The sequence below is a fragment of the Clytia hemisphaerica genome, unplaced genomic scaffold (assembly GCF_902728285.1).
Source record: "Clytia hemisphaerica strain Z4C2 unplaced genomic scaffold, Clytia hemisphaerica genome assembly, whole genome shotgun sequence".
NCBI lineage: Eukaryota > Metazoa > Cnidaria > Hydrozoa > Leptothecata > Clytiidae > Clytia > Clytia hemisphaerica.
The window spans coordinates 490,421-518,415 of record NW_027103938.1 but is presented as its reverse complement, the minus strand read 5'-3'; the positions used below and the strand labels follow the sequence as shown (position 1 = coordinate 518,415).

General features: G+C 36.0%; 3 protein-coding genes across 3 annotated transcripts; 1 reads left to right on the top strand and 2 right to left on the bottom strand.

The window, feature by feature from the left end:
• The first annotated feature begins 997 nt into the window (after positions 1-997).
• On the top strand, positions 998-10,986 carry LOC136809924 (adenylate kinase 7-like). Its single transcript, XM_067066492.1, has 3 exons — positions 998-1,182; positions 9,732-9,899; positions 10,864-10,986. Exons 1-3 carry the CDS (start codon positions 1,102-1,104, stop codon positions 10,984-10,986), a joined length of 372 nt encoding a protein of 123 aa, XP_066922593.1. The 5' UTR covers positions 998-1,101.
• Positions 10,987-13,986: 3,000 nt separating this feature from the next.
• Positions 13,987-23,743, bottom strand: LOC136809873 (spindle assembly abnormal protein 6 homolog). The gene is made up of 17 exons (XM_067066431.1): positions 23,633-23,743; positions 23,315-23,372; positions 23,065-23,144; positions 22,812-22,916; positions 22,534-22,699; positions 22,255-22,332; positions 21,951-22,070; positions 20,937-21,005; positions 19,955-20,077; positions 19,509-19,655; positions 16,662-16,709; positions 16,022-16,111; positions 15,608-15,787; positions 15,326-15,407; positions 14,945-15,075; positions 14,548-14,634; positions 13,987-14,414 (listed from the first exon to the last, which is right to left on the bottom strand). Exons 1-17 carry the CDS (start codon positions 23,707-23,709, stop codon positions 14,109-14,111), a joined length of 1,947 nt encoding a protein of 648 aa, XP_066922532.1. The 5' UTR covers positions 23,710-23,743; the 3' UTR covers positions 13,987-14,108.
• A 1,205-nt stretch (positions 23,744-24,948) lies between these two features.
• Positions 24,949-26,402, bottom strand: LOC136809922 (uncharacterized). Its single transcript, XM_067066491.1, has 3 exons — positions 26,387-26,402; positions 25,819-26,028; positions 24,949-25,659 (listed from the first exon to the last, which is right to left on the bottom strand). The coding sequence occupies exons 1-3, from the start codon at positions 26,400-26,402 to the stop codon at positions 25,067-25,069; spliced, it is 819 nt and encodes a 272-aa protein (XP_066922592.1). The 3' UTR covers positions 24,949-25,066.
• Between the last annotated feature and the right edge of the window lie 1,593 nt (positions 26,403-27,995).

Sequence of the window (27,995 nt, the reverse complement as noted above, 5' to 3'; positions counted from 1 at the left end):
AAATGCATGCGGGCGGACAGGCGGTCAAAAACATTCCCGGGTTTTTTTTAATCACGCCAGTAGCTAACTCGCGAATGAAAAATGAATTTTTGATTTTTGAATTAAGGAAATATAATATAATATATTATATTTGAGATTAAAAAAAAAATTCAAATCAAAAATTGAAAAATCTAGAAAATCCAAATAAAATAGTGGGAAGAAGGTGTAAAAGAAGCAGAAAAGCAAAACATCATATGACCCCCACAACCACAACCCCTTGGGGATTTTGAACTTGAAAAAGTCCCGACCCCAGCCTGGTTAAGTTAGGTTTTCATTCAGAGGCGAAAATTTCAAAAGTTTTGTGTGCGTGTTTATATGGGTCATATTATGGTCTGAACTGGTCTGTGTATATTCGTGTTGAGACGTGTTGGAGCATAAAACATCAATATTTGGACCAAAAGAATGTTTTGCTGTTGGCCCAAAAAAAACAAAAATGTTTGAGCTATTTTCTGACCATACCGTGGGTTGTAAACGCAAACTGTCCAGTTTTTTATCAAAAAAAGTCAAACGAAAATAAAAAGAATCTTACCATTTTCAAATGTGACTTTTCTGTTTCGTTTTCAATTACAAACTGAATTTCAACTGGGGGTGTGTAGAGGAAGACAGCAAATGTATCGACCTGGGTTTCGAAGCTTCGGACGTGTTGTTTTGAACATGCACGCATGCACTTTGTCATGGAGCACGTGAACTATGACGTCACAGCGCATGATCATTGATTTAGCCTATTCTCCAAATAAAAGAATTTGAAATTCGTGGTAGTGGAAAATATAAAAGATTTGAAGAATTTCGAAAGTTTTTTAAAAAGCAAAGCATTTTAAACCTTTAATTTGTTATCAAAAGCAAAATATCCAGCAATATTTCCTACAGTATCAAATAAAAAATTAGATCACTGAGGCTAGATCCAGAGCGGTAATTTGCAGAACGAAAAGCAAATATTTTGCCGAACAGTTTCCATGATCTTTGTTTATACATGGTCTCCACACAGCAAAACTTTTGGTGAGCAATCAGCTCAGCTTTTGCTTTGTCGATTTTCAATACTCTTTCAAAAGAAGACAGAATAAAATGACTGATAGACTTTCCAATGAAATGGTTACAGTATTTGTTAACCATGTTGACTGTTATTCAAGTGGCATAATTGGCAAGGTATGCTGATCTTTTATTGTTTTTATAAATATCGATAAGAAAGGGGATGAAGTTGAAGGGATCAGTTAGGCAACAATTGATATTTATTGATGAGCAATTGATTATTTTCAATGAGATATGGATTAATATAGGTTAACTTGCAGTATATACTATTTTCGAATTCATTGGTCAATAATAGACCTTTTTTCAAAGAGGCCACCCTGTTGAATAATTATGTAGTCCAGCAGAAAAACAATGATAAGACCATGCATAATTATTACAATATGCATGATACAGTAATTATGCATGGCTCTATCATTGTTTTTATGGCTGGACTACATAATTATTCAACAGGACATCCTTTTTGAAAAAAGGTCTATAGACCTTTTATGAAGAGGAGGACCCTGCCGGCCGACGCACCGGACTGTCCGGTGTATTTGTCCGGTGGCAAAAAGTATCCTTTCGTTACACCGGACGCAATAAGTCCGGTGTCAGTCCGGTGTTGCATACAGGGAATTTTGGACGCCGGACATTTATGAAACAAAAAATTAAGAAACACCGGCACCAGACTGGTCATGTCCGGTGTTTTGATTGTCCGGTGGAAAAAAATATCCTTCTCCGACACCGGACATCCGACTTCCTTAAGTCCGGTGTAGAGATTGTCCGGTGGTAAAAAAAAATCTCATTTTACACCGGACTTTCGCGTGTCCGGTGTTCGTTAAGTCCGGTGCGTCGGCAGGGTCCTTGAAGAGGCAGCTCCATATTGAATACGTTATTGAATAATTATGTATGTACTCCAGCATAAAAACAATGATACAGCCATGCATAATTACTGTACAGGCCATATTTTAGAAAGGCAGGACAACGTCTGTTGGAGGCCAAAAAGAGCACTTTTTCTTGTATTTTCTGCTAAAAAGGCTGTTTTTACCAACATTTTAGTGATTTCAGCGAGGGGCAGCGTCTGATGACCGGACGCAAAAAGGGCATGAAAAATGACCTGCTGTAACATGCATATTTTAAAAATTATGCATGGCTGTATCATTGTTTTTATGCTGGAGTACATAATTATTCAACATGGCTGCCTCTTTAAAAAAAGGTCTATATCGATGAGATGAGCTAACCACAAGTGTTTCAACCGGTATTCCAACGAAGCCATATTTTGGTTTGTACAGAAATTTTGCCCGCTCAAATCATCACAACAAAGTGGTCAATCTCACTAAAGCAAAACATTGCAGCCACAGCATTTCCCTGGATAAAAATTCTGGTCATGTGACCATCCGTGATTTTAGACCAATGAAAACGCTTCATTTCCCCAGATTAAAGTTGTGTCTACACTAAGGGGTCAGTCACAAATCGATTTTAAGTTAGAAGAACGTCAATTGACGTATATGGGTGGGTGGGTTAAAGGTTGTTGACGTTTTTCAGAAACATCGATTTTTCATTCCATGCCAAATATTACTTCTCGCCATGTTTCTGTTTGATCGCTTCGTTTGTTTTGAAAACCAAAACAAACGGCCCGATGTTTATGTCTTTTCTTTGTTTGACGGCCCGAACGGCCCTTGAATTTTTGCAGATGGCCGTTCTTTCTGTCGCTACATACTACGGAGGTAATTAATTACGGGAATTTTGTGAACAAGTTTAGAAATTATCTCCGTTTCTTTTTTTTCAAATATAAACTATGCGAGCCGTAGTGAAAATCAAGATGGCTGACGAAACAGCAATGAAGGCAGTTTTTATCAATTTTCGGGGATATCAAGGTGTTTGACGTTTTTGGGCGTGGGTGGGTGGGTCAGCTTTTAAAACGTCAATTGACGTTCTTCTAACCTAGAATCGATTTGTGACTGACCCCTAACACGAGTGTGATTATTTTTCTTGCCTTGCGGCACGCATGGCACGAAAAAATCACACTCCACTAACACGCGGGAAATGGTTAGAAAAAGAGAGAAAAAAACCGGGGGTCAAATTAGATTTTACTCCCTTCTTGCGGCAAACATAAAATACTTTAAGAGGCCATTTATTTAAGAAAGGGGTGTTATATCATAAATAAATTATGTAAGTAAGTGATATTTTAAGTAACAAGTTCATTAACAATTTTATTTTGAAGTTTGTTTTTAAAAACAAAACCCCTGTTCTACATGATAATCTCATTTTCTTAACTTATGGACCCATTTGAAAGTCTTTGTAATACAGATCATTTAGCAGTGTAGTTACAGCCTATACAAGAATTGGAATCTAAAGTCTGAAGTCGTAACTCCTTGCCAGTGACCCCGCAGAGAAATTTTTAGTTGGCTGACCCTGACTTTAGGTTGGTTTGGAAATCGTTTTATTTTGAAGTGTAATCTTCACTTTAGATGAATACTTTTATTTATTTGGATTCATGAAAGGTTCAAGGCTTGTTTACTTTTTATTCCAAATTATTTCATTGGTTTATTGAGCTGCAATAGCTGATTGAAAAACAAAGATTTTTGATAGTTATCATCGTGGCCTTGGCCGCCATTTTGAATTTCGATTTTTTTCTCCTGTACTCGGCAATTTAGAGGTTGTTCGTAATACGCGATTTGGCTTACGCGTAACACTTGTGTAACTTACACGTGTGCTTTGTGTTACACGACCCTGCCCTGACGCACCATACAATACATACTTTACAAACACCGGATATACGCAAAGTCCCGTGTCAGATGAGTATATTTTTTAACACCGGATAATCTCAACACTGGACTTGAGTCCGGTGCGTTTGGTGGGCATTATTTTATAAACACAAGTGTCCCTATGTTCAGAAGTTTAAAAAAATTAACACCAACACACACACACACCAGAGAAAAGGTTTCCGGTATGGCTTAGGGATACTTTTTGGCACCGGACAGTTAGTCACACTAGCGTCCCGCCGCAATACATATCAAAGATTAATGCTGCGAAAGCGCTATGTCGTTTACACCTGACTCTCAAGCAAAAAAATGCGCCGCAAAACTTCTAAAGGGATTAGGGATGAAAAAATAACCCTGCGCTTTTTAATGAAATTAACATTCTCAAAAACTATGAGAAATTGCCTAAAGTTTGAGCCATAGATGAAAAAATTTGAGCCAAGCCAACCTTGAGAACTAATTTGAAGATCAACTTCCCAAGAAAAAAATCTACGGGGGAGACAGAATTCACCTAGATTCGCGAACTGCCGGATAGGCTATTTCCCAGAAATTTTGCCAGACCTCAAACACTGACTATTTACATGTGCGGAATTGTTTTTACTTTAGCATATAAACAAGGCCTTAAAAATCGAAGCGCTGTCTCGGGAGTTGAATGACAAATTTTGGTTGGGTGAATTTGGCGGGTCATCCAGTGGTGAGTACTGAGAGGCTTCTGATTGGTTCATGAGTCAGTGGAAACCCCTAAAACAAGCAATCGAATTTTGAGCCATGAAATATAGTTGGTTTACAGAGATGGCAGGTTCCTAAGGTCCTGCCGAAGGTTCCCAGATACATAGAACACAAATATCATACACATATAGAGATAAATGTCAGGTTCCCAAGGTTCCGAAGGTTCCCAGATACCAGTGATCAAAGTTCTTCCGTCTCAGACGGATTTCCGTCTCACTGAAATTGTTGTCAAAGTTTTCCTTCTAAGTTAGAAATGATTATTTAGCAACAAACAGTGATTTTATTCTCTAGAATAATTCCATCAGAAAGTAATCTCGTATTAAAACTGTGTTTCTGGTTGATTTTACATTTTGGTCATGTTTGTTTTTAAACCTTTTTAGATAAATATGTATTTTCGCTGTATGATCGGCATTTTAAGAACATTTTGAGTTGTTTTAATTAACAAATTTTAGAGCCTTTCTAGCCAATCTAGGGGGTAAAAAATCTGAAAATTTTCTGGCCCTCACCTCGGCCCCAACCATGGTGGGGCCTGCGGGTGTCACTGTACGCCAAAATATCTCTATTAAGAAATTTTCCGTCTCACAGAAAAAAACTGCTTTGACCACTGAGATACATAGAACACAAATATCATACACATATAGAGATAAATGTCAGGTTCCGAAAAGTTCCCAGATAGGAAAGGAATAGAGCTAAATATTTGACACATGTGATAGTGCAATTACGTTATTACTAAAAGAGGTAACGAGTGGTACTTTAGGCGTACAAACTTTCGCGAGCAGAAACTTTCGCGATTTTTGCAAATTTTGGACTTTTCGAGAAAGTAAATGTCTTTAAAAATTCTAGGAAGGGCCATTCGCGAAATATTCTTGACAAAATAGAAAATCTTTGAACTTTGAATAAAATAACTTTTATGCACTTTTTAGACTGCTAAAAGACTAATAAGTCAAAGGACAAATGTTTCAAGCCAATCTGAGAAGTATTTATCCCTCTAAGCCATTTTTCATGTGAAAATTCTCAATTTTAAATCTTGATTTGCGAAAGTTTATGCTCGCAAAAAATATTTTTCCGTTAAATTCACGAAAGTAAATGTTGTGAATTTCGCGATTTTTCGTCTTCGCAAAAATTTCTGCTCGCGAAAGTTTGTACGCCTAAAGTATGCGAGGTGGCAACGAGGTGGTAACGAGGTAACGAGTGGTAACCAGTTGAAAACGGTGGCCTTAAGTCTCCAAATTTGAATTTCTCGATTCTGGTGTTTTTTGCAACAGATGCTGATGGCTCTTGAGGTTCTGCAGCAGGACCTGGCAGATCTGGTGAATATACAGCAGGCGTTGGTGATTCTGGTGAATATGCAGCAGGAACAGGAGTTAGTGGTTCTGGTGAATGTGCAGTAGTAGTTGATGGTTCTGGTGAATGTGATGGTAAAGTTGGTTGTTTTGGTGAATGCAATGGTGGAGTTGATGGTTTTGGTGAATGTGCATCAGGAGTTGATGCTTCTGGTGAATGTGCAGCAGTAGTTGGTGATTCTGTTGAATGTACATCAGGAGTTGGTGGTTCTGGTGAATGTGCAGCAGGAGTTGGTAATTCTGTTGAATGCAATGGTGGAGTTGATGGTTCTGGTGAATGTGCAGCAGGATGCAAACCATCAACTCCACCATTGCATTCACCAAAACAACCAACTTTACCATCACATTCACCAGAACCATCAACTACTACTGCACATTCACCAGAACCACCAACTTCTGTTGCAGAATCACTAGCGCCTGCTGTATATTCACCGGTACCACCAACTCCACCATTGCATTCACCAGGTTCATCAACACCAGCATTAGATTCACCAGAACCATCAACTCCTGCTGCACATTCAACAGAATCAACAACTCCTGATGCACATTCACCAGAATCACCAACTCCTGATGCAGAACCTTCAGAACCATTAATCTTTGATTCACATTCACCAGAACCATCAATTCCACCATTTCATTCACCAAAACAACCAAGTTTACCATCACATTCACCAGATCCATCAACTCCACCATAACATTCGCCTAAATCTCCAATTCCTACTGCACATTCACCAGATCTGCCAGGTCCTGCTGCAGAACCTCAAGAGTCATCAGCATCTGTTGCAAAAACACCAGAATCGAGAAATTCAAATTTGGAGACTTAGGGCCACCGTTTTCAACTGGTTACCACTCATTACCTCGTTACCACCTTGTTACCACCTCGCATACCATTCGTCACCACATCGTTACCACTCGTTACCTCTTTTAGTAACAACGCAACTTTGCACTATCACATGTGTCAAATATTTAGCTCTGTTCCTTTCCTATCTTGGAACCTTCGGAACCTTGGGAACCTGCCATTTATCTCTATCTGTGTATGATATTTGTGTTTCTATGTATCTGGGAACCTTCAGAACCTTGGGAACCTGCCATCTCTGTAAATCAACTACATATCATGGCTCAAAATTCGATTGCTTGTTTTAGGGGTTTCCACTGACTCATGAACCAATTAGAAGCCTCTCAGTACTCACCACCACTGGATGAAGGGTACCATTTATAAAAGTAGAAATATGATGTAATTTTAAGCCGTGTGAATCAATCAAATAGCTTCACGGAAGGGGTTTCCACTGTTGGAACGGCATTCATAATAACCAATCAGAATTGTCTCAGATTCAAGAACAGGTCTACTGACTGCTGGATGAAGGGTACCATTTATAAAAGTACAAATATGACGTAATTTTAAGCCGTGTGAATCAATCAAATAGCTTCATGGAAGGGGTTTCCACTGTCGGAACGGCATTCGTAATAACCAATCAGAATCGTCTCAGAAACAAGAACAGGTCTACTGAATTTGGCTGCTGCACGTTTTATTTTGTTTCAAACTTTCAAGTTTTAATTAATTGTCTTGCGAACTTGATTCAGGTAACTCTCATCCTTGTTGTTGCAAATATATCCTGTAGATGAATGATGTTGTTTTTTCGGAAAGCTTGATTTCCTAGTGTGACTAACTGCTGGACAAATCACTGCACTGGACTGTCCGGTGCGTCGGCAGGGTCATTGTGTTACATGTGTAGGTGTTTAAGCAAAGTGCTCAGGTAAGATTCTTGGCGAACCACGTCTCTGGACAACCCTGGGGACACCGCCGTACATTGCATGGTGGAGTCTGGTGGGTGTACGGTGGTATTTTAGGTTAGATTGAAAACACCGTACAGCACCACCGTGTCTCTGGTTGATCAATCTGTCAAGAGAAAAAGAATCTCAGCAGATATTTTTCATGTCAATTATTGATTTTGAATTAGCTTTCCTGAACCCACTACCGTGAGATCGGGCAACTTGCATCAGTGGAGGCTAACATGCATAGCCCTCAAATGAATAGATGTTTTAGCGAACGCAACAGTCTTTTGAATAACTAATTACTCCACATACATTACTTTCCCTAAGCCAATAAAAACATGGTAAATTATCTTGTCTCTAGGTAACTGCTGTGGAGTAATTAGTTATTCAAAAGACCGTCGCGTTCGCCAGACAAAACAACAATGACCTGGCTGGTCACTAAAATACAAAATCAAATCAAAACAAAAATGATAGAGTAGTAGAGCTGAGAGTGGAGCTGCGTAGTTCATTTGTTTTGAAATCTTACTGCTTTGATTAGTCAGTCATTTGATGATGATGGCTATGCAAGTTTTCCTCCACTGATGCAAGTTACCCGACTTCACGGTATATCCATGAATATTAATTGGGCTCACACTGCATCAAGGGATGGATGGACTTTCGGAGTGTCAAGGACATTTTTGAAATCTTTCAGTTGAAGTGTTATTTAAGTTTCTTATGCTCATATGCATTGAATAGTTTTGCACCTTTTATAGAAAGAGTGCAATCTCTAAGCTTGGATGTTTGATTTATGGAGATGGACAGTTGGCACAGCCGGTCAAGCCGGGGATTTTCTTAAGCTTTTATACTGCTATTCACGTTCTTCTAACACCTTCCAAACATAGCTGTCCATTTCTGACAAATGGAAGTAACTGACATTTTTATGAATTTTCATTTTTTTGCAAAAATGGATTCTTTGGGTCAAAACGTAATTTTTTTAGCTTGGAAAAAAAATTGTTTGTGTTATCAATCTGGAAAAAATTTTTTTGAATAAAGAAGCAACTGACAGGTTTCTGGAGAATTTTTTCTGACAAAAAGAAGTAAATGACTGTTTTGCTTCTTTTTGTCAGAAAAAGGTATCACTTACTTCCTATTGTCAGAAATATTCTTCAGAAAACTAGTCAGTTACTTCTTTCTTCAAGGGTCTTGTTTTTCTCTGCAACAATGAACATTGTGAGAAAAGCAGTGATGCTAAAAACTAATCTTCAATGAGTAGAACAATAATCAGTTATTAGTTTTTTTATATGTACCTGATCCGATGCCAGAAAACGCGCTTGGTCAATTTTCTCAATTCGACTTCATGTCTATTACTTCTTTTTGTCAGAAAGGCAAGAGATGATGAGATAGGGAATAGTTAAATATTTTGGACTGAGACACTCCCATGAAAGTTGTTTTGGAGAACGCAACGGCCTATTGAAAACTAATGAGGTTTTTTATCCTTTTTGGAAAGGATTTTTGAATGTCTTCAAGTCTCTGAATGAGACCAACAGTACTGGACTCCATAAAACAGCGATATTCTAAAATTGGTATCACCAACAATTTGTAGAGTGTAGTCATACATTAAAGAAATGGCGATGAAAAAGTTTGTTAAATTTTTTGTTATTAAAATAAGCAATTGTTGCAAGGATTCCCAAATCTTTTACGACTGTCTGGTTCATAAAAAATGTTTTAAGTACGGCAAGGCCCAATTGATTGTTTGGTTTGTGTCCTAGAAGCTTTAAAAATGGGTTGGTAGGTCGATCAGTAGCTAAAATTGGGACCTTATTTGCATTTTCTAAACCAAATACCTAAATTTTTGCAATCCTCCATTCCTCGATCAATCACACAGTCCTGGAATCTAACCGCAAACGTAAAGAAATAGGCTGAAGCCCAGATCGACAATGTCACGCACTGTATGTTCTTTAATAAGCTTAATTATAAGAAATACATCTTAGATCTAGAATAGATGAAAAGTATTAAAAGATTAGTTAGACTGGTGAGATGATATACATCCTTTTTTTTAAATACAGGATACAGGGCTTTTATTATTTACAATATAACTTTCTAGGTTCTTGCCCAAGCAAAAGTTGGCGCCACCTCAGTAGACGAAGATGATAACCTGTCTCAAGGAAGCAACCAGGATCAAGCTCTTACTAAAGATCAATGTTATCAAGTTATTGGTACTTTAAAATACAACACTTCTGAAAAACCAGATTGGGTCAATTCAATAATACAGGTAAGTAAGGTCAAGTTTTTTAAAAGAAATTATTTAAAAGTTGATTTTATAAATCTTTGTGATCGTTATTTTTAATCTTTTGACCTTGATCACAGGATGATTATAATTAATATAAAAGGGATCGCGCGCACTCCAGAACTCTCACATTCTTCCACTATGTTTGCATTGCAAAGAGAGAGAGAGAGTGAGAAAAGTTAACAATTGAGTAAAAAAAGAACAACAGTAAATCCTCAACCCCAGACTCGAGATATTACATTTTCTCTATTTTTGTGATGTCATCAGGCCCAAAATGGTAAAAAAATTTCCCAGGTTTCAAAGTCAACAAAAAGCCTCATAGCTCCCTTGATTGTATTCTGCACGAAATTTCTGATTCAATGAGGGATCAACGTCCTCTTAACTCCTTTTCAAACTTGAGATATAGCATTTTTAAGTTATTTGGTAATCCAGTTACGTCATAGGTCCCTTTACTCCTAATAAAAGTTTAATTTATGCTAAATTTTAATGATCTCATGATAGATAAAAAAATATTTTAATTTGTTTGTAGCGTAAGTAAATATATTCATCTGGTGGCTGTCGGTGGAGCGGGGGAGTGAGGAAGTCTATCCCCTTTTCTATTCGCGCTAGACCTGGGAGATCGAATGCTGAGGTGGAGCGCCTAGAACAGATTCCCAATCTAAGCTACTCATCTGCTCAGTTGGCGGTGACCGGGGATCGAACCCACAACCCTTAGATTGTAAGGTGAATGCTCTATCGACGTATGATATCATAATTTAGACATTTTTATTGGTTTATCTAAACATTAATACTACACTTTTCTCACTGAAATACACATCAGATTAAACATGATTCTTGGTCATAGACCGAAAAGCTTCATCTTTTCAACAGTGCAATTCCAAAGCTCGATTAGTGAGATGCTTGTAGGCCTAAAATAAACATTGAATTGGTTTTTTATCGGTCTTTATAGTATAACAATAATGAAGACCTATTACCAGCCTTGATGCAATGTGATTTCATCATCTATGACATTGTTTCTGATCCTGCACAAGTCGAGGAAGCTATATGGGCTGTCTCAGGTATGCCTTTATAATCATTATTTGTTTTATATATTTCTAGCTCTTTCGAATCGTATAATAGAGGTTCTTCCCCATCTATGATTGAATCAAATCTTTATTTTCTTTTTTAATGTGTAATCAAAAAANGTCAAAAGCCACATTTACTAAGTCTCTTACGCTAAGACTGCTAGTCCACTTTTTGCTTTATTTTCCTATTTAAAAATATGTATTTTCTATTTTTTATTGTTGACTAAATTGCATGAACGTAGTGAAAAGATGCCTTGTTTCATAAAACATGATAAATTAATTGGTGAATTTCACTAAGACGTCACATTTGCATACATAATAAAGTTTTTAAGTTATATCACACTTTTATTTGAACTATTCATTTGGCTTTGTACGTGACGTTTTCTTCTGATTGGCAAATCTATCTACTACTTACAACTGATAAAAGCATGAATGATTGAAGAAAGGGAGAAGATAGAATGTGAGCTTTTTTGAGGTGTGCCAGCCATTTTTGTTGCATTTTTAGGTGTGTCTTAGGTTAAGTTAGGACTTATAATTTTTCTCATCATGCTTTGACTTAACTTAACTTTACTTTAGACTTAGATTTTCTTTCACGAATTTCATTTACTCAGATTTAAATTCCTTTCATGTATTTGATTTTTAATTAGCCTTAAATTCATTTGTCAATTAAAATTTAGTCACTTTTTCAATTTTTTTCTTCAATTATTTGAACATAAGTTATTTTAGTTTTTCAGTTTGAACAATATTATCATCGTTACAAATCCTACAAGTCAATTTTACTGTGTGTGTGTACTAAAAACACTACACCCCTTCGGACGCCAAATAAACGCTTGCCCTCATCACCCATTAATACCACCCCACCCACCTGCCAATTCAAGAGACATTTGTATTTTTTTGTTTACTTTTTTTGGGATGTTGTAAGAGATTTATTTGAGTGATTTACCCCTCACATAGACTAGTAAACTAGTCGTTGAAAACAGACCCATATACAAAAAATAAAGCTCCAAATAAAAAGAATCGAAGGGGTGAAATTGCGTCTCTTTTCTGAATTTCAACGACTAGAAGCTACTTCCCTCAAAAAACGTTGTTTAATTTTACAACTTTTTTTAGGTTTTTGAGAATCCATCCTACTTTTTTGACTAAATGATATTTCATAGTAACATTGAACATGGGAACATATAAATAAATGAGTATTTCCAAAAACACAATAAACAGAAAAAAAAATAAATGCAATCCCGCACGGGTCAGACATACAGAAATCTGTATGTCTCTCCTTACGATTTTAGGTGAAGAAAAAAAGGCGTTGGAAGTAGCTTCTAGTCGGTTATTTTCCTTTTCTCTCACGCGCGATGAATATTTAATTAGTGTTTACATTATTTGATTGACAGTTTTATTATAAGGTTATAAATAATAACCGATTAGTTTACTAGTCTACCCCTCACACCGCTTCAATTGTTTTGCATTGGTCTGACTCTCGGTCAGCTCTGTATATGCTCAAGTTTTCAAAGCCTGGACGGCATAGCCCATCATCTTATGTGTATTGAAATGTGGCTAGGCAATGTGTTCTATATTATTTGACCACTTTGAAACCTTTTTGAATTAATGAAGCGTATTCACATGCTGTACTGAGTGTTAAGTGGTTGTTACAGAAAGAAATTTACAACTTAAAAATATTTCAGGCTGGCGTATATATATCGTATATGCTTAAACGCTTTTTTAAAATAAGAATGGTGTTTTTTGAGGAGGTTTTTTTCTTACAGTATTCTTAGATTAGGATGCAAACCCAGCCTCAATCTAGCATGCAATATATGTCAAGCAAGAGTCTGGAAGTTTTGTTGGTTTTCACTCACCTTGTGCACATACCCGGCACCCATTTTTCCTAAGTACCCCCCGGGGGTACCATTCCAAAAAAACAAAGTTTAAAATTATGCCATCACCAGCGAGTGACAGTCCAGGCTGCCTGCGAGCTGTTAGGGTGAAGGAACACGGAAAAGAGTTTAAATAATGAATGAATGAATGAATGAAACAGAACAATAACGAGTTGATAAGTGCGGATCAGTTCAGTGATTTGTGGGATAGTAAGTTGCTACATTCTGAGAACTCTGTACTCAGCGGCTCAGTCGAAATTTGCTGGATTTCAATTACGCCTTTGTTGTACCCGGCTGACAGTTAACTTTCTATTTCCGGCCTCAACTAACGACCTTGTGTAAAAATTCACGAAATTAGTTAAAACGAGAAATCACATTGCCACCCTATACCAGCCTAGTTCCAAAGTAGAGGACAAATTATAGACATATATAGCACTAGATGGAATCGACTTTGTTGCTTCCGTGAGTATATTGCACTGTAAAGACAAATTTTGATTCAATTTAGCGAATACAAAAGTAGCCATGGTAACTATCCAGGAAATTGGATGAAACGTACCAATCCAATCACGAATAAGAGCGTAGAAAAGATTCAATGAAAGTGTCAGCTCAAAACAAAACAGAGATTTTATGTTTGGTAGCGGAATAAAAAAAAATTCATCATTACTCGGAATTTGTCATAATGGCGGCATTAAGACCAACAATTTGAAATCGGTTAGTCCAACCCGTCCTGAAAAATTGACCATCGTGATATGGGTATTTTCAGGGAAGTCTTTGATGGAGTCATATAAGTAGTGGGAAATTTGTTCGTTCTTTTTGAGGTCGATCGATTATTTTGTTAGAAGCACATACATTTTTGGAAAGCTAAGGGGTAGGGGAATCAAAATTACTTTGGTTCCAATTTTTCTTCGGACACTTTGGTGTGATCTTCGGACAAATATGACGGTCTCAGGCAAAAATCAGAGATGCCTTGGAGTTTTTACAAGATGCTTAACTGATTGAAATGAATTTGTAGAAAAGTCAAGAAGTTTCTGAAAGTTTCGTCAAACCATTCAAAAGTGAGAGAAAAAATTCTGACAGAGAGGTACAGAGTGGATTAATTTTCACGCTAATTCTAGATTTCCAATCAAATGTTGCATGGTTAAATTTCGCGGACGACGAGTGAGAAATTTTGTAAAACAAATGAATGATCTTGGTGATCTACAAAACTAGATTACTATGTACAATTGGTAACGAAATAATTTAAAGTGTTTTCATCGAAGCTTTTATTGCGCTGTGTTTTCGTTGAAATACGCAGAAGCTAACACGAAGGGTTTGGATTTTCTTTGCAGAGAAGGGTCCTGGTTCTCCTCTTCACCAGATATCGTTTGTGGAGGTTTCGAGAGATATTTATTCTCAAGGACTGGGTTCGAGTTGTTTTGCGATTGGAGGAGAGGTGTTGACATTTGGTGTTGTTGGCGAAGCGGTTTCCTTGCGTTTGATTGGTTGTTGGTTGTCATGGGAACAATCGGGCTGATACCATGAGGTACGTCGAAATGTGATTTCTTCAGGATAGGGCGGTAAGACGGTACCTGTCAAATAAAAGTCATCAATTAGAAGAAAATACATATCAGAAATATGTCTGACCCTCTTTTCTCTATTTCAAAGGTTAGGAATAATGACTTTGCAAAAGTTATTGGCGATCATGAAAGAACGAGAGCTTACTTGTTGCGTTGCAGTGTTCCTTTGGAAATTTGTTCCACCGCCCACTGGCCTCGAAGTATTGGTTTTTGTGAAGTCTTTAGTATTGCCCTGAACAAGAGAAGATAGCAGTTAGATAATTCTATTTGACGATGGGTTTTTCAAACCTCGTTGAGCATCAAAGGGGAATCGAACAACGCATCATTCACAGTCATTTCTCTCAGTTTTCTTCGTCGCTTTGAAATATGTGAAAAAAAGCGTTCACATTTTCTATTAAATACCATCAAATTCACAACTGTTGCGAATGGAATGAAAATTCTTTACCTTCATCTTTTGCATTTTAATCCCTATTTTAATAAACTAAAAGATCTTTTTGACTCAATGATTTAATGACCATCAAATGAAAAGTAAAATGCCATACAAGGTTGTTGTTCATTGGTTGATATTGAATTCGTGAGTTTTGATTGGTCGATATGTTGGAGGTGGTTGAGAAGGTTTTATGTGGTTGTTGGAGTGTCTGTTCGTTCAATTGCTTATTCAACCAGGAAATGACTAAAAAAGGAAGTATGATGGAATACTGGCATACATCTCATAAAAGTCATTAAAGAGAGAATTTCAAAGATCTGTTTAAAAAAAACCTAATCATTTTGATCTTCAGGTTCTTTCACTCCTTAGTAATCCGTATCGTCTCAACTGCAAGGTCACTGAGAATCAAACAAACTGACATAACTCAGAGTCTTTGGTCTTTGAAATTAACAAGCTGACTTTGAGAGAGCAGGAATGACAAAAATGAATCACATACCGTTTTCATTGTTCTTCAACGTTTCTTGAGACTCGTTCAACTTGAGAGACAATTCTTCCATTGACTGTTTCAATTTCTTCGCCTGAAACATAGGAGAAAGAAATTTGTACATTTAAAGAGCAGAGCTTGAGTAGTGGAAGGAATTAACGGAGACCTTAACATAACTTTGACATCATTTCTGTCAGAACACCTCTAGTAATAAAATAAGTTGTGTTCCATTTTATGATCACTTAACATTCGAAAATCAATTGATCCATCAAAAAGAAAAGAAAAATCACTGACTTCTTCCTGGTGTTGGTCTTCCAATTGTTTCAGGGAGGAGATTTTCTCTTCGTTTTCTTTCAAAAGGATGTCTTTTTCTTCAATCAATTTTTCTTGCTTCGTGGTCACAATATTCATCATTTTGACACGTTGCTTCAAAGAGCGCATCTCCGTTTGAAGTTTTTGAATGATTTCATTACCCTAAACAGAATAATTTTTCACAAAAGTATTCTATAAATAATCACAATGGGAAGCCCAACTGGTGAGCGGAACAGTATGCGTTCGAATTTCAAAAGCTTAAGCTTAAACCGTTTTGTGCCCAATTTTGCTTGGGTTATATTTACAGGGTCTGATTCTGGAAGAAAACCAAAATGAGCAATGATGGTGCGCCGTAGAATATATCACACAGATTGGATTCAAAGAAAAAAAGGAAACCTTTATGACTTCTGCAGAGACGGATTTGATGGTTTGTTCCAACTTCATAATTGTATTCTGTTTTGCTTCCAAATCAAACTCCATCCGTCGCTGAACGAAAAACAAAAGGAAATAAAACGTTATTGTGTTGTTTAAGTTGGAAATTTAAAACTATAGTAAAGACCACTTTTTTTCTAACAACAAAGCAAGCTTATTTCGTTTAAATCAGACCGCACGCGTTCCCTTAGGCTTCTGCTCATCCTCTAGCGAAAAAGTTTCTCAGTAAGTATAGGTCTGCGAATCAGACTAGCGTTCCTTCTGATTTGATGTGTATTCATGTATAAAATTTCCGACTGAGAGTTACCCCCGTCTTTGGTCTTTGAGGGTAATTTCATTTCGTTTTTAGTAAAAATCACAACAAACCTTTGAGCTGGTCTTACTCGACTCGCTATAAATTGCATCTTGTTACTCCAAATTTGGAGAAACTCTCAAACGGATATTTCATACACAATACACATCCCTATATCAAAATCAACTTCGGAGATTCGCGCTGCCCACATTTGAGTGCCTGTCATAGAATTACGCGTTTGATCAGATATTCTGTAAACCATTTAAAGAATTGAGTTAGTTGTCTTTCAAAAATAAAAATCATTTCCTTTACCTTGTTCTCGCTCGAGTTTTCCATGAGTTCATTTGTCCGCAAAATCACCTGCAATAAAGTGGATAGCACAGGATAACATCTTTAAGAACTTTCTGTCCACAATAAAAGAGTACTGTTGAAGTAATAATGTTAGCCGTAAACATTAAAAAGATTAAAATAAAACAAGCAATATGCTGAATGGACCTACCTGATGATGAAACTTAGATAGCAATAAGGAGAAAAACAATCATTAAGAAAATATAGCAGTTGGCGAAAATGCATTAAATTTCATCATTGATATTTGATGGGGGGGAGGGGTTTAGGGAAAAAAGAAATAGAAAGTTCCGGTTGCAAATTTGCAAAGGTTTTGTTGACAATTGAATCATGCTTGATGGTGTCATTGTTATCAATAATTTTTTTAAGTGAAAAAACAAAGAAATATATGGAAAAAGCCCAATTCAAATCTGCAAAAACGGCGATTTCCGGCACACTTCCGGCATGACATGATTCTCAAAAATCCGAATCGGCCACACTTCTCGAGAAAATGGCAACAAACCGGTTTTGACGGCATATTATCGGCATTTTTGGCCGAAATTTTTTTTCTTCAAAAATCAGGCTCCGTCACATTTTAGGTATTGCCATTTTTCATCAGTCTGCAAAATTTCATGAAAAAATATAAAGTACAGCTCGAGAAATTCAAGAAAAATCGTTTTTCCGGCGATATTCGGCTGTTCCGGCGATTTTTAGAAAGTCCGGCATCAAAAATCAGTTTTATTGACAATTGAACCATGCTTGATGGTTGGCATTGTTATCAATAATAATTTTGCGTGAAAAAACAAAGAAATAATAGGAAAATGTCCAATGAAAATCTGCAAAAACGGCGATTTCCGGTATATTTCTGGCATTTTCGGCAAGAATAGAATTTTTCTCAAAAATCGAACTCAGCCATGTTTTGGGCATTAGTGGGGTCGTTTAGCATAATTTACAGGAAAAAAATAATATATAGCTGAAACTTTCTCCAGACCTTCTCTATAGGATGCTTATGCCTCAGGAAAAAAATCCCCTAGAATCCCACTGGTGGAACATTCCCTTTTTGGGCAATTTCTTTTTTCCCCAGGCAAAACCCTAAGGGCGAAATGTTTTGAAAGTTTCAAACTCATTTTCAGACAATATCAGGTATACCATTCGAAAGCTCTCATAAAACTATACAGAAGACTTTTAAACGGGTATGGCCGATTTCATTACCTAACTCGAGATATTTCATGCGCAAGTTCCACTTTTCGCCACATTTTGGTCTAAAATTGACCAAAAATTGCATCTTCTGCGTGAATTATCTCGAGTTAGGTAATGAAATCGGCTTTACCCGTCTAAAAGTCTTCTATATAGTTTTTTGAGAGCTTTCGAATGGTATACATGATGTTGTCTCAAAAAGAGTTTGAAATTTTCAAAAATTTTTGACCTTAGGTTTTTGCCTGGGGAAAAAAGAAATTGCCCAAAAAAGGGATGTTCCACCAGTGGGATTTTAGGGGATTTTTTTCTGAGGCATAAGCATCCTATAGAGAAGGTCTGGAGAAAGTTTCAGCTATATATTATTTTTTTCCTACAAACAGCCTGTACTTTTGTAACACGACCACACTACATTGCTATTACGCATCTATGTGCAAAAAATCAGAAAAAACTAATGATGAAATCTCGAGTAATTGCCAAAAAAACGGGTTTTCCAGCATATTTCCGGCATTTTCGGCCGGAAAAAATGTTTTTCGAAAATCGGGCTCCGTCACATTTTAGGTATTGTCATTTTGCATCAATGTGCAAAATTTCATAAAAAAATATAAAGTACAGCTTGAGAAATTCAAGAAATACTGTATTTCTGGCGAAAATAGGTTGTTCCGGCGATTTTTAAATAGTTCCGGCTTCAAAATTCAATTTTATTGAAAATTAAAACATGCTTGATGGTGGGCATTGCTATTAATAATGTTTTTGAATGAAAAAGCAATGAATTATAAGGAAAAAGGCCAATGAAAATCTGCAAAAACGGCGATTTCCGGCATATTTCCGGCATTTTAAGCTGGAAAAATTTTTTTCTTAAAAATCGGACTCGGCCATGTTTTGGGCATTGTTAATACGCATCTTTGAGCAAAAAATCAGAAAAAACTAATGATAAAATCTCGAGAAAATGCCAAAAAAACAGTTTTTCCGGCATATTTCCGGCATTTTCGGCCGGAGAAATTTTTTTTTCCAAAATCGGGCTCCGTCACATTTTGGGCATTGCCATTTTGCATCATTGTGCCAAAAATCAGAAAAAACTAATGAGCCAATCCTGAGAAAAGCTGGTAACAGACGGACGAACGGACGAACGGACGAACGAACGGACAGACGGACATCGGTTAATTTATAGGACCTCTACCCCACCGGGGTAGGTCCAAAAATTGAAAAGTAAAATTTTTGATAAAAGAACGGTTTTAGTCTCGTTTTGGGTTAAACCTTGTCCCTGACCACGCCCTTTAAATGAAAATTTTTGAAAAAATGAAAAAAACACCCCGAGATGTTCAGCAAGATTTCAGCTTAATCAGACAATTTTTCTCAAGTCTCAAGCCTGCCCCAAAGTTTTTAGCTCGTTTTGAGGCTAAAACTCGTGACCACGCCCCTAAAAATCAAAATTTAAATGAAAAAAAACATCTCCAGGGATTTAACCAAGGAACAAGTGTGCAAAAATTCAGCAGAATCAGACAATTTTTGAAGATTCCAGCCTGCCCCAAAGTTTTGAGGTGACAGACAGACTGACAAACAGACAGACATTCTTAGATTCTAGCTCAACTGAAATTGAGAATATGACAAGACTTGCCAAGATGATGACGACTTCATTACCTGTTGCTTATCTTTGAGTTCTTGTTCCAAAACAGCAACGCGCGTTCGTAAATGATTGAGTGTTTTATCGCGCTCATGACGATCCGTATCTAGGTTTGTATTTTGACGTCGCAGTTTGCTCAAGTCTTTATTCGTCACTTCTTTTTCCTATGAGAGAAAGGGTTAACTTTGTAAGAAAGTCTGCAAAATGATTATCAACCCTTTTTGCGCCAATGTTAGATACGAAGGTTAACAAAGTCTACAAAATGAATGTGTGTCAATAAATTATTTACCAACGTTTTCATGAAGTCAGGATTATCTAAGTTTTTTTATCAAGATGACAAAGCTTCAAAACGTTAAGTTCAACCTGACTTTCTGCTCACTTTTCTTGTTCTCATTACTCCTCAATAACCCCGAATGCAAAAATCTGGAAGGGAAGTTAAAGAAGACATTGGAAGAGTTTGTACCTCCTCCAAATTTTGTAGTCTTGACTTCAAATCTCGTATGAGACCTTCGAAACGATATTTCTGATCCACAAGTTCTTTGTTCGAAGCTTGCGTTGTTCTTAATTTCTGCTCAAGGTCGCTCATCTTAAAAAGATAACAACAAAAAACAGTGCAATTACTCTTAGGTGCCAAATAAACGGGGGGGGGGGGGGGGGTGTTCGAATAAACGGGGAGGTTGGAAATTTTTTTCAAATTAAATAAACGGGGGGGACCTAATTACCGGGGGGGTTGGAAAATGGACCTTAAAAACCCTAAACAGGGACAAAATAGACTAAATTTAGGCTTTTTAGAGTAAAACAAGGAACTTTCCTTTTGGTAGCTGGGAATATTTTCAAAAATTAATAAACAGGGGGGTCCTAATAAGGTCCGGGGGGTGGGAAAAAAATCGAAAAATTAACAAGCGGGGGGGCCGTTTATTTGGCACCTAAGAGTAGGTGACAAGAAATTTGCAACTTGTTGCGAGAAAAATCCCTCGAAACATGCCTCCAGGAAACGTGCTACGGAAATGCTTCCACAAGGATATTTGCCAGTATTATGAAAATTTTTGAAATTTATGAAATTTATTCAAATGTTTGGTATCAATGGCAATTATAAACACAAAGGGATATAATCATGCCTAGTTTTCTATGAAAATTCAAGGGCTTGAATCTCACGATCTCACAAAAACCTCAATTTGTCAAATTTAGTGGGGGAAATATTTCAATTTAGCAAAATTCAAAAGGGGCAAAATTCCTGGGGTAATTTTTCTAGGAGGCGAGAAGAAGTCAAATGTTCCACTGGTAAATTTCCTCCAATCGTGTGATTAAAGTCTCAAGCATTTCGTCAACCAATTCACACTTCATTGCGTTAATTAATGGAGTTGATTGGCTCAGGTTATTGGATCCACTGAAATGGGGCAGCACAAAGATGATACAAAGTTTACAATTGATGTATGAAATCAAACCATTTTATTGTATCTGCTGTCGTTGTTCTTTCGTTCATTTTCGAATTGTTCTTCGTTTCTTCTCTGGCACTGGAAAAGAGAAGCAAGAAGAAAATTATTCTCAGAACAGAAAATACGCCGATCAACATCTTTAAATATCTCGGCGCTGAAGCAAAATTTGACAAACCCACAACTTGAGGTTGTGAAATAATTTTTGCTGATGATGGTACTCTGTTGAGGCCGAACCGTTTAAAAATAAAAATAAATTTCAAAATGAATGAACCAGAAGCGGCTTCTGTTATTAAATCTATTACTCAAGATGTATGAAAGGATTGATCTATTTAACTTTTTTAAATTTTATTTTTAAAGATCCGCTCTAAATTTATTACTAACTCAAATGGAAATATGACCACAGGACAAATTTGCTCTAAAATAGTCAAATCAATCATTGTTCTTGATGGAATGAATTATATTAATATTGAATCTTCGTTGGAAAGATGATATTAGAGAATTAATATCGAATAATCTTGAAATTAGAGCAGCTTTTGAGACAGTTATCCAATTGAATTAAAATTTTTCTTGACTTTTGGTATCAATGAGAAGTTTCAAAATAACATTGAAAATTATCTTAAAGAATATGACGTCATGACGTTACATTTTTTTAGAAAAATTTCATTTCCAACACGAGTTTTTTTAACCAATTCAATCTTGATGGTATGTTAAAAACCTTTTTCTATCATCATAGAAAATAAAACTTCCTACACGGCACACATTTACTCTTCAGGCCGAAGCTCTGTAAGAAGCTCTGGCCAATCTGTTTTGCATTCAATCAGATTGTGGATGACTGGTTGAAATATAACAATCGAGTCAATACATAAGTCACACATTACATTAGCAAGGCACTTTCGCTTTTGTTTTAAGATAAAGGACAAATTATGAACAAGTAAGTGTCATAAACATTCATTGCATAGCAGAGCATGGTGTTGTCAGAATTTATTGGTAGAAATCATACTGTTTATGAAATGACTTTCAAACCTGTTCAAATTTGAGTTGAGCCTCATTGAGGTCTCTTTGTAAAGAAGATGTTGCATTGTTGATTCTCTGTTCTGATTCTCCTCGAAGTTGATCTAATTCTTTCGTTTTTTCGTTCAGCAACTATAAAATGTAAAGGGCAAAATATGTCGCAGAAGATTATTTGGAGAGTCAAATAAGTATATTTTATCCAACTTGATCTCCAGCATGTTTCTTATAACGTAATGTTAACTTTTTCCCTTCGTATCTCCAATATTTTTTAAAGCTATAAGAATTCAAATATCACAGCAATGTTTTTCTAATTCACCTGTTGCGTGCATGATAAACGATTGGATAATTCGTTTTCTGTGCTGGACAAATTTTGACGCACTGTTGTATTCTCTTCCTAAATCGAATGAAAAGGAATTCAACATTGAAAATTCGAAAGATTGAGCTTCATAATTCAGAATAGAAAAAATGTACAACTGTTTTGTGAGACAAGGCACTTCAGGAGATTCCGGCATTTATAGGGTCTGAGAAAGAATTTTAAATGGTCTTCTATCTAGAGGCTTATCTGAATGAAGTCTTTGATGTATGAAAAGCAAACCTGTAAAGTCTTGAGACAAGAAGCCAGGTATCTTTTAATCTCCTCATCATTGCCAGGAAGAAACTTTAAGGATAAATGAACAAGGTGTTTGAAGGGGTTGGTTTCCACAACGTCAAAAGTTGATGAATTGTTCAAGGAGGAGTTGGTCGTCAAGTTCAACAAAAATCTAGGATTGGAAGAAAATTGAAGCCTTAAAAATAAATTAAACTCTATAATAACGATTGTGACACCAGTGTCACCTGGAGGTTATCAAACACATCTTAAAGCTTGTAAACTACCTTGGTACATTGTTTGTTTGTTCATTGATACACAACTCCAACAGTTCAATAAACTTTTGTGGAAAAGCTGCAAAATCCACCAACAACCCTTGCTGCTTCTTCAAACTAAAATGAAATGAATGGAAAACTGATGTCATCTAGAATTAAAGAGGGCGAGAAAGATGTAAGACAGTGTAAGAAAAATTTAGCATTTCTATCAGTCAAGTTTTCTTGCAAAGTCGATAACGATAAGATGAGTCCAGAGAGTTCTTACTTCAGAAAATCTTCTTCCCCAAGCGTCATTGAATGCAAGAACAGCAAATCATTTGGATTCGTCAGTCGAACGTAAAGTTCCTGAAAAAAAATTGATGACATGACTTTTAGAAACAAAAGATTGTTTGAAAAAAATCTTCTGGGACAAATGAATCGCAAGAGAAAGGTGAAAAAAAGAATATTTCTAATAGGTTCTTTGAAACAGTAAAAAAGCACCATACATAGCTCTCATAGGAAAGAACAGAACTAACTTTTCGATGATTGGATGAATTGATGGTCAACGATATTGAAATATGTAAGGTACATTTCCTGAAACAAAATGTGGACAGTTATGGTGACGAATCAGAAATCTCCAAAATGACATTACAAAGTTGTATTAGTTATCACACATAGCAAACCCTATGTTTCCGAAGAAAGTTAAGGATCAAGTCACAGTTGCCACTTGATATCTTGCGAGATCTTGCCCATGAATTGTGTGGACAGCAGATTTAACAGATTTAGTCTTCGAAGCTGACGTCTTTAAATGTAACAAACTTTTAAATGTTAGAATAATATAAATTGAAACTAACCTTTGATCGAATTCTTTATACAAAACATTTACATCTTTTGAGAACAAATTTTCCTCACTCTTACCATCTTCTTTCATTCTTATTTTTACTTTTTATATATTTTGTTTCTTTATCTGAGGAAATAAAGAATACAATACAAAAGAAATTCAAAATGAAATGTAGAGCCCCTCCCAAGGGCACCGAAAGTGAAGTCGTCCGCATTTGTTTCAAAATTAATGCATTCATATAAATTCAAATTTTGAAAAGGTCTAGAAAAGCTTGCAGAAATCAAGGAAATTAGTTAAGACTTAGGGAAATGAGGAAATATTCAAACATTCGCACAGGAAAAATGCAAAATAAACTTGCATGTTTATGCAGATTTTGCACTTCATACATTGACTTAATATTTTTTATATTTACATGTTGACAGAATAGAATGAGCCAATCACACATCTACACAACCAAGAGGTAGAGTTACAGCAAATTTCATCGTTTTATTGGTTCTATCTTTAGCTAAGACATACCGTCCCTCACACGACTTAAGGTTTAATCTCAAAATTAATACCTTGTGAAATTTAGAGTTTTACTGTGGTGGTCATCTTTGAGATTGCCCTTTTTTCATGTAGAGGAATGTAGTCGATGTTTTCATATGACAAAAAGACCAATCTCAAAGGCAGAACAGGATTGCAAGATTTCCAATTTTCCAAGACACTTATTTTGAGATTGAACCTTTAGTCATGTGAGGGACAATATAAAAGACAAATAAAAAATATTTGGAGTCCACCAACAACCAAAAGTGCTTATTTAAACACCCTTTTGACTTTCCATATCTTGTTATTTTGCCCATGTTTTCGAGTATTTCAGATGAAAAGAAAAGGAGGTCAAAGAACAAAAAGGCTTCCTTACATCAAACACATGAATATCTATCTAAATCTCCGAACATATTCTGATTATCTGCACATGGTGCATGTGTTCACTCTAAAGACAATGGCTCTATAAGAGAATCTACCAAGGTTGGCGCATTGCTTTGATTTTTTTCACCCACATTTGGGATGAATATTAAATGATCTTTTGAGCGTGCACATTAGCTAAAGCAAAATGATCGCACCAAAATCATTTTCAATCATACATAACAATACATAACATTAACAATAATAATACTTTCCTTTTTAAAGCAAAAGGCAACGCGGTTTCTGTTGTTTTGGCTGAATAACCAGGTCAGATCGTTAAAATTGCCATACATCCCTTTAGAGCAGAGAATAGTATGCGCAAACTGAATGATCTGTTATAAGATTGCTATCCCTTGTGCAACACTTTACTGACAAAATATTTTGAATAAGATGATATAAATAAACTCGGATACCTTAGTGGCCCTTCATCAGTCATACATATCATTATCTCCTGCCTCATTTTCTAAGTCTCCAGATATGAGTAAAAAGAATCTATTCCATTATTTTAAACACCATTGTCTGTATCCTTTTCTTCAGATGATTTTCTTTTAGACCTCGTTTGTACTGGAGACTTCTGTGCATCAGAGTCATTTGCTTTAGTTTTCCTTTTTGATTGCCTTGAAGCAGGTCTTTTCTCGATTGCACTTTCACTATCAACAGCTGCAGCATTCCCTTTTTCCATACATTGCTCTAATAGCTGAAAGTCTAAAATATCAAAGGGAACACCAAAAGGATTGATTGAATTGAAATGAGCGTTTCTTGAGTTTGCTTCTTGCCCTTCTTGTGTCTGCAAGATAGATCGAAGTTCAGGGTAGGAAGAGTGTAGAAATTCTCTTTGAATGAGAGTTTGTGATTTTGACAAAGTTAGAATCAAATCCTCCAACATGCTCAGAACAATAGCAGATTCAGATGAATTGAGCACAGGCCCTTCCGCACCTCTTGTGATTGCGCTCAGGTAAGTATAAATGTTTCGATAGCTTGGAGCTGATGATGATGTTGCAGATGTTGAGGAACCTTCACCCATAGGAGAAGCGTTGATGGGCTCCAAAGCTGCCACAGTTAATGCTTGTGGAATGCAAACATCTGCCATGTTATCCCCTAAATCATGAAGTCGAACAGAACAAAGAAATTACAAGAATCGCTAAGGCATCAGCTTCTAGGAGTGTTTTTGAGAAAAATACTGATTTAGCACTCAACCTAAACAATGAAATTACAGAGTGACTGCACACAATCTACAATCAATGAAATGTTCAATACCTTCTCCTTTTGACTTTTCAGCTAATTGACGCCAGACATCAATAGCAGCTCTGGTTGAGAATTCTTCATAAGCTATCCCATGCTCCATAGCATGAAACGTCTTTGCGAAATGCTTAACTTCTTGCAATGTTTTGGTTCCAATAAATCGTTTAAGTTGCATCCAGTTGATACTTCCATTTTCATGCCGATATGGAGGTCCTTTACAAAGAGCTGCAGAAAAAACAAGTAAAGGGTGATAAGAAACAGACACTTAAAAGAGAGAAAGTGAGGTGACTTTCTCGGAAGCAGATTCGGGATTTAACTCCAAGTGGTGCTTTTATGGTTTTTTTAAAAAGGTTTCAAAAAATTCTGGGAAAGTTTTTAGGTTCCACTTTAGCATCCTAAAATTGAATATCACAATAAGAGTTATAGTGTACACCCCCTCCCACTCTGGGTGAGTTTGTTGATTTTGTTTTCAAATATAAAGGTGGGACTTTGGGTTTTTCTTTTTGGATTTTCGGTGGGGCTTTTTTACAGAAGGCAATTTTTCTTGAAAAATCAATTAGTTCTGTAAAACATGTTAAATTACTATACTTATGTGGCATTCTCAAAACGAAAAATGGAAAGGTGTCTTGTCAATAACTTGTAGTGAAAGATGTTATTTTCAATGTTTATGTCAAGATTAAAAAATATTGCATGTGTTCCATAATGTTCAACTTTCAATTTATTGTAGCTCCTCTGGATAATCATTATAACATGAGAAAAAATCATTAATAGCGCAAAGGTCATCAATAAATCTACCAACTGAATGAAAATAGTATGCTCAAGGAGAATTAGTGGATATCAAATTGTGTACATATTTAGACTCATTGTTAATAAAGAAAAAGGTAAACAGAAAATGGAGTTGGATCCAACTTTTACAACTGAAATTTTTTAAAGATTTTGAAAAGATTTTGAAATTGGAAAATTAGATATTTCAAAAGAAATAAGTAAAAGAGAAAGCAAATCAAGACAGACTGCCATTATTTAATATACTTGCAAGGAAAGGAGATCTTGCATTGCTAAAATCTACCACAATCAGTTTTTGCAAAACTATTCTAATGCTAGGAATAGCTCAGCCATTGTGGCTAGCCATTGGGGTAGATATTCAAAAAAAGACGCAAATGTAATTTTTCTATGAAATTAGTTATGACCTTTTTGATTGTGGCAGCATACAGGAACTGGCCAAATGTTCCTATCTGAAAGAAATGTTCCTATCTAAAAGAAATATTGATTAGAATCTGTTAAATTTTCCTCTTGTTATCTAATGGACCGAGTTCACAACAAATCCAAGTTTAGTAAGACAAGCCCCATCAAATATGAAATTAATGATCTGTTAATAAAGTTTTTATACATAAGTCACGAGGAAGAATGGTACAAAGTGTAGCAAATCAAAGCTGATCAAAGGAAGAAATTTGTTGTGCTTTTTCTTAGCATTTATTGCGTAGGGGGGATGTTATTTTGCAAAAATGGCATAAATTCTTAGCCCATTTGTCAAAAGTTGCCTTTGGGTTTAAAAAGAAGAAAAAATCATGTTAAAACCCTGTGGTCCCCTTTTTAAGGTTACCACGGGTAGGGTGCCACCGTTGCTCTGCCAGCAAAATCGAAATTTCAAAAATTTTCAAAACATAGCGAAGTGACCCCTCATTTGAAAGGTATTTTCATGCTGATTAAGAAAATCAATATTGTAAGGGTGAAAAACACTGTCACAAAAAGTAATTTCCGAGAGTTGGCAAAATTTTGAGGATTTTGCTAAAAACGCAATTTTTTGATCGTTTTTCCTAAGTTACTTCTTGTTAGAGTGTGGCAGATGATTAACAACTGTTGAAGAATTTTGAGCAACCTAGAATTTGCTCAGAAAAGAATATTGATTATCTGTGAAAACTTTCAACATGTTTGTAAAGAACTTTAATACACTTGCGAAACAAATAACAGTATAGACCTAACTCTTCATACAAAAATTACGGGAAACGCATATTTGGACTATGTACCCTATGCTCCACGTAAGCACTTAAGCTAAATTTTCGCAAAAGCGAGGCACAAATCATAGAAGATCTTTCAAATTCAGTATGTGAATAGAGCTGTAAAAAATACAACAACTTTTTTATTTCTCCTTTTTTTTTGCAAAAGATAGTAAAATAAAGGAAAATAAAGGGATA

Bases quoted from the DNA above. Each gene is read 5' to 3' on its own strand.
- LOC136809873 (XM_067066431.1), bottom strand. From the start codon at position 23,709: ATGAAAGAAGATGGTAAGAGTGAGGAAAATTTGTTCTCAAAAGATGTA. The intron at 23,145-23,314 runs GTTAGTTCTGTT...ATTTTTTTTCAG, and splicing joins ATTCATCCAATCATCGAAAA to GAACTTTACGTTCGACTGAC. The intron at 14,415-14,547 runs GTAAGCTCTCGT...TTTATTTGACAG, and splicing joins GGAACACTGCAACGCAACAA to GTACCGTCTTACCGCCCTAT.
- LOC136809922 (XM_067066491.1), bottom strand. The intron at 25,660-25,818 runs GTATTGAACATT...TTCATGATTTAG, and splicing joins TGAAAAGTCAAAAGGAGAAG to GGGATAACATGGCAGATGTT.
- LOC136809924 (XM_067066492.1), top strand. From the start codon at position 1,102: ATGACTGATAGACTTTCCAATGAAATGGTTACAGTATTTGTTAACCAT. The intron at 1,183-9,731 runs GTATGCTGATCT...ATAACTTTCTAG, and splicing joins CAAGTGGCATAATTGGCAAG to GTTCTTGCCCAAGCAAAAGT. The intron at 9,900-10,863 runs GTAAGTAAGGTC...CGGTCTTTATAG, and splicing joins GGGTCAATTCAATAATACAG to TATAACAATAATGAAGACCT.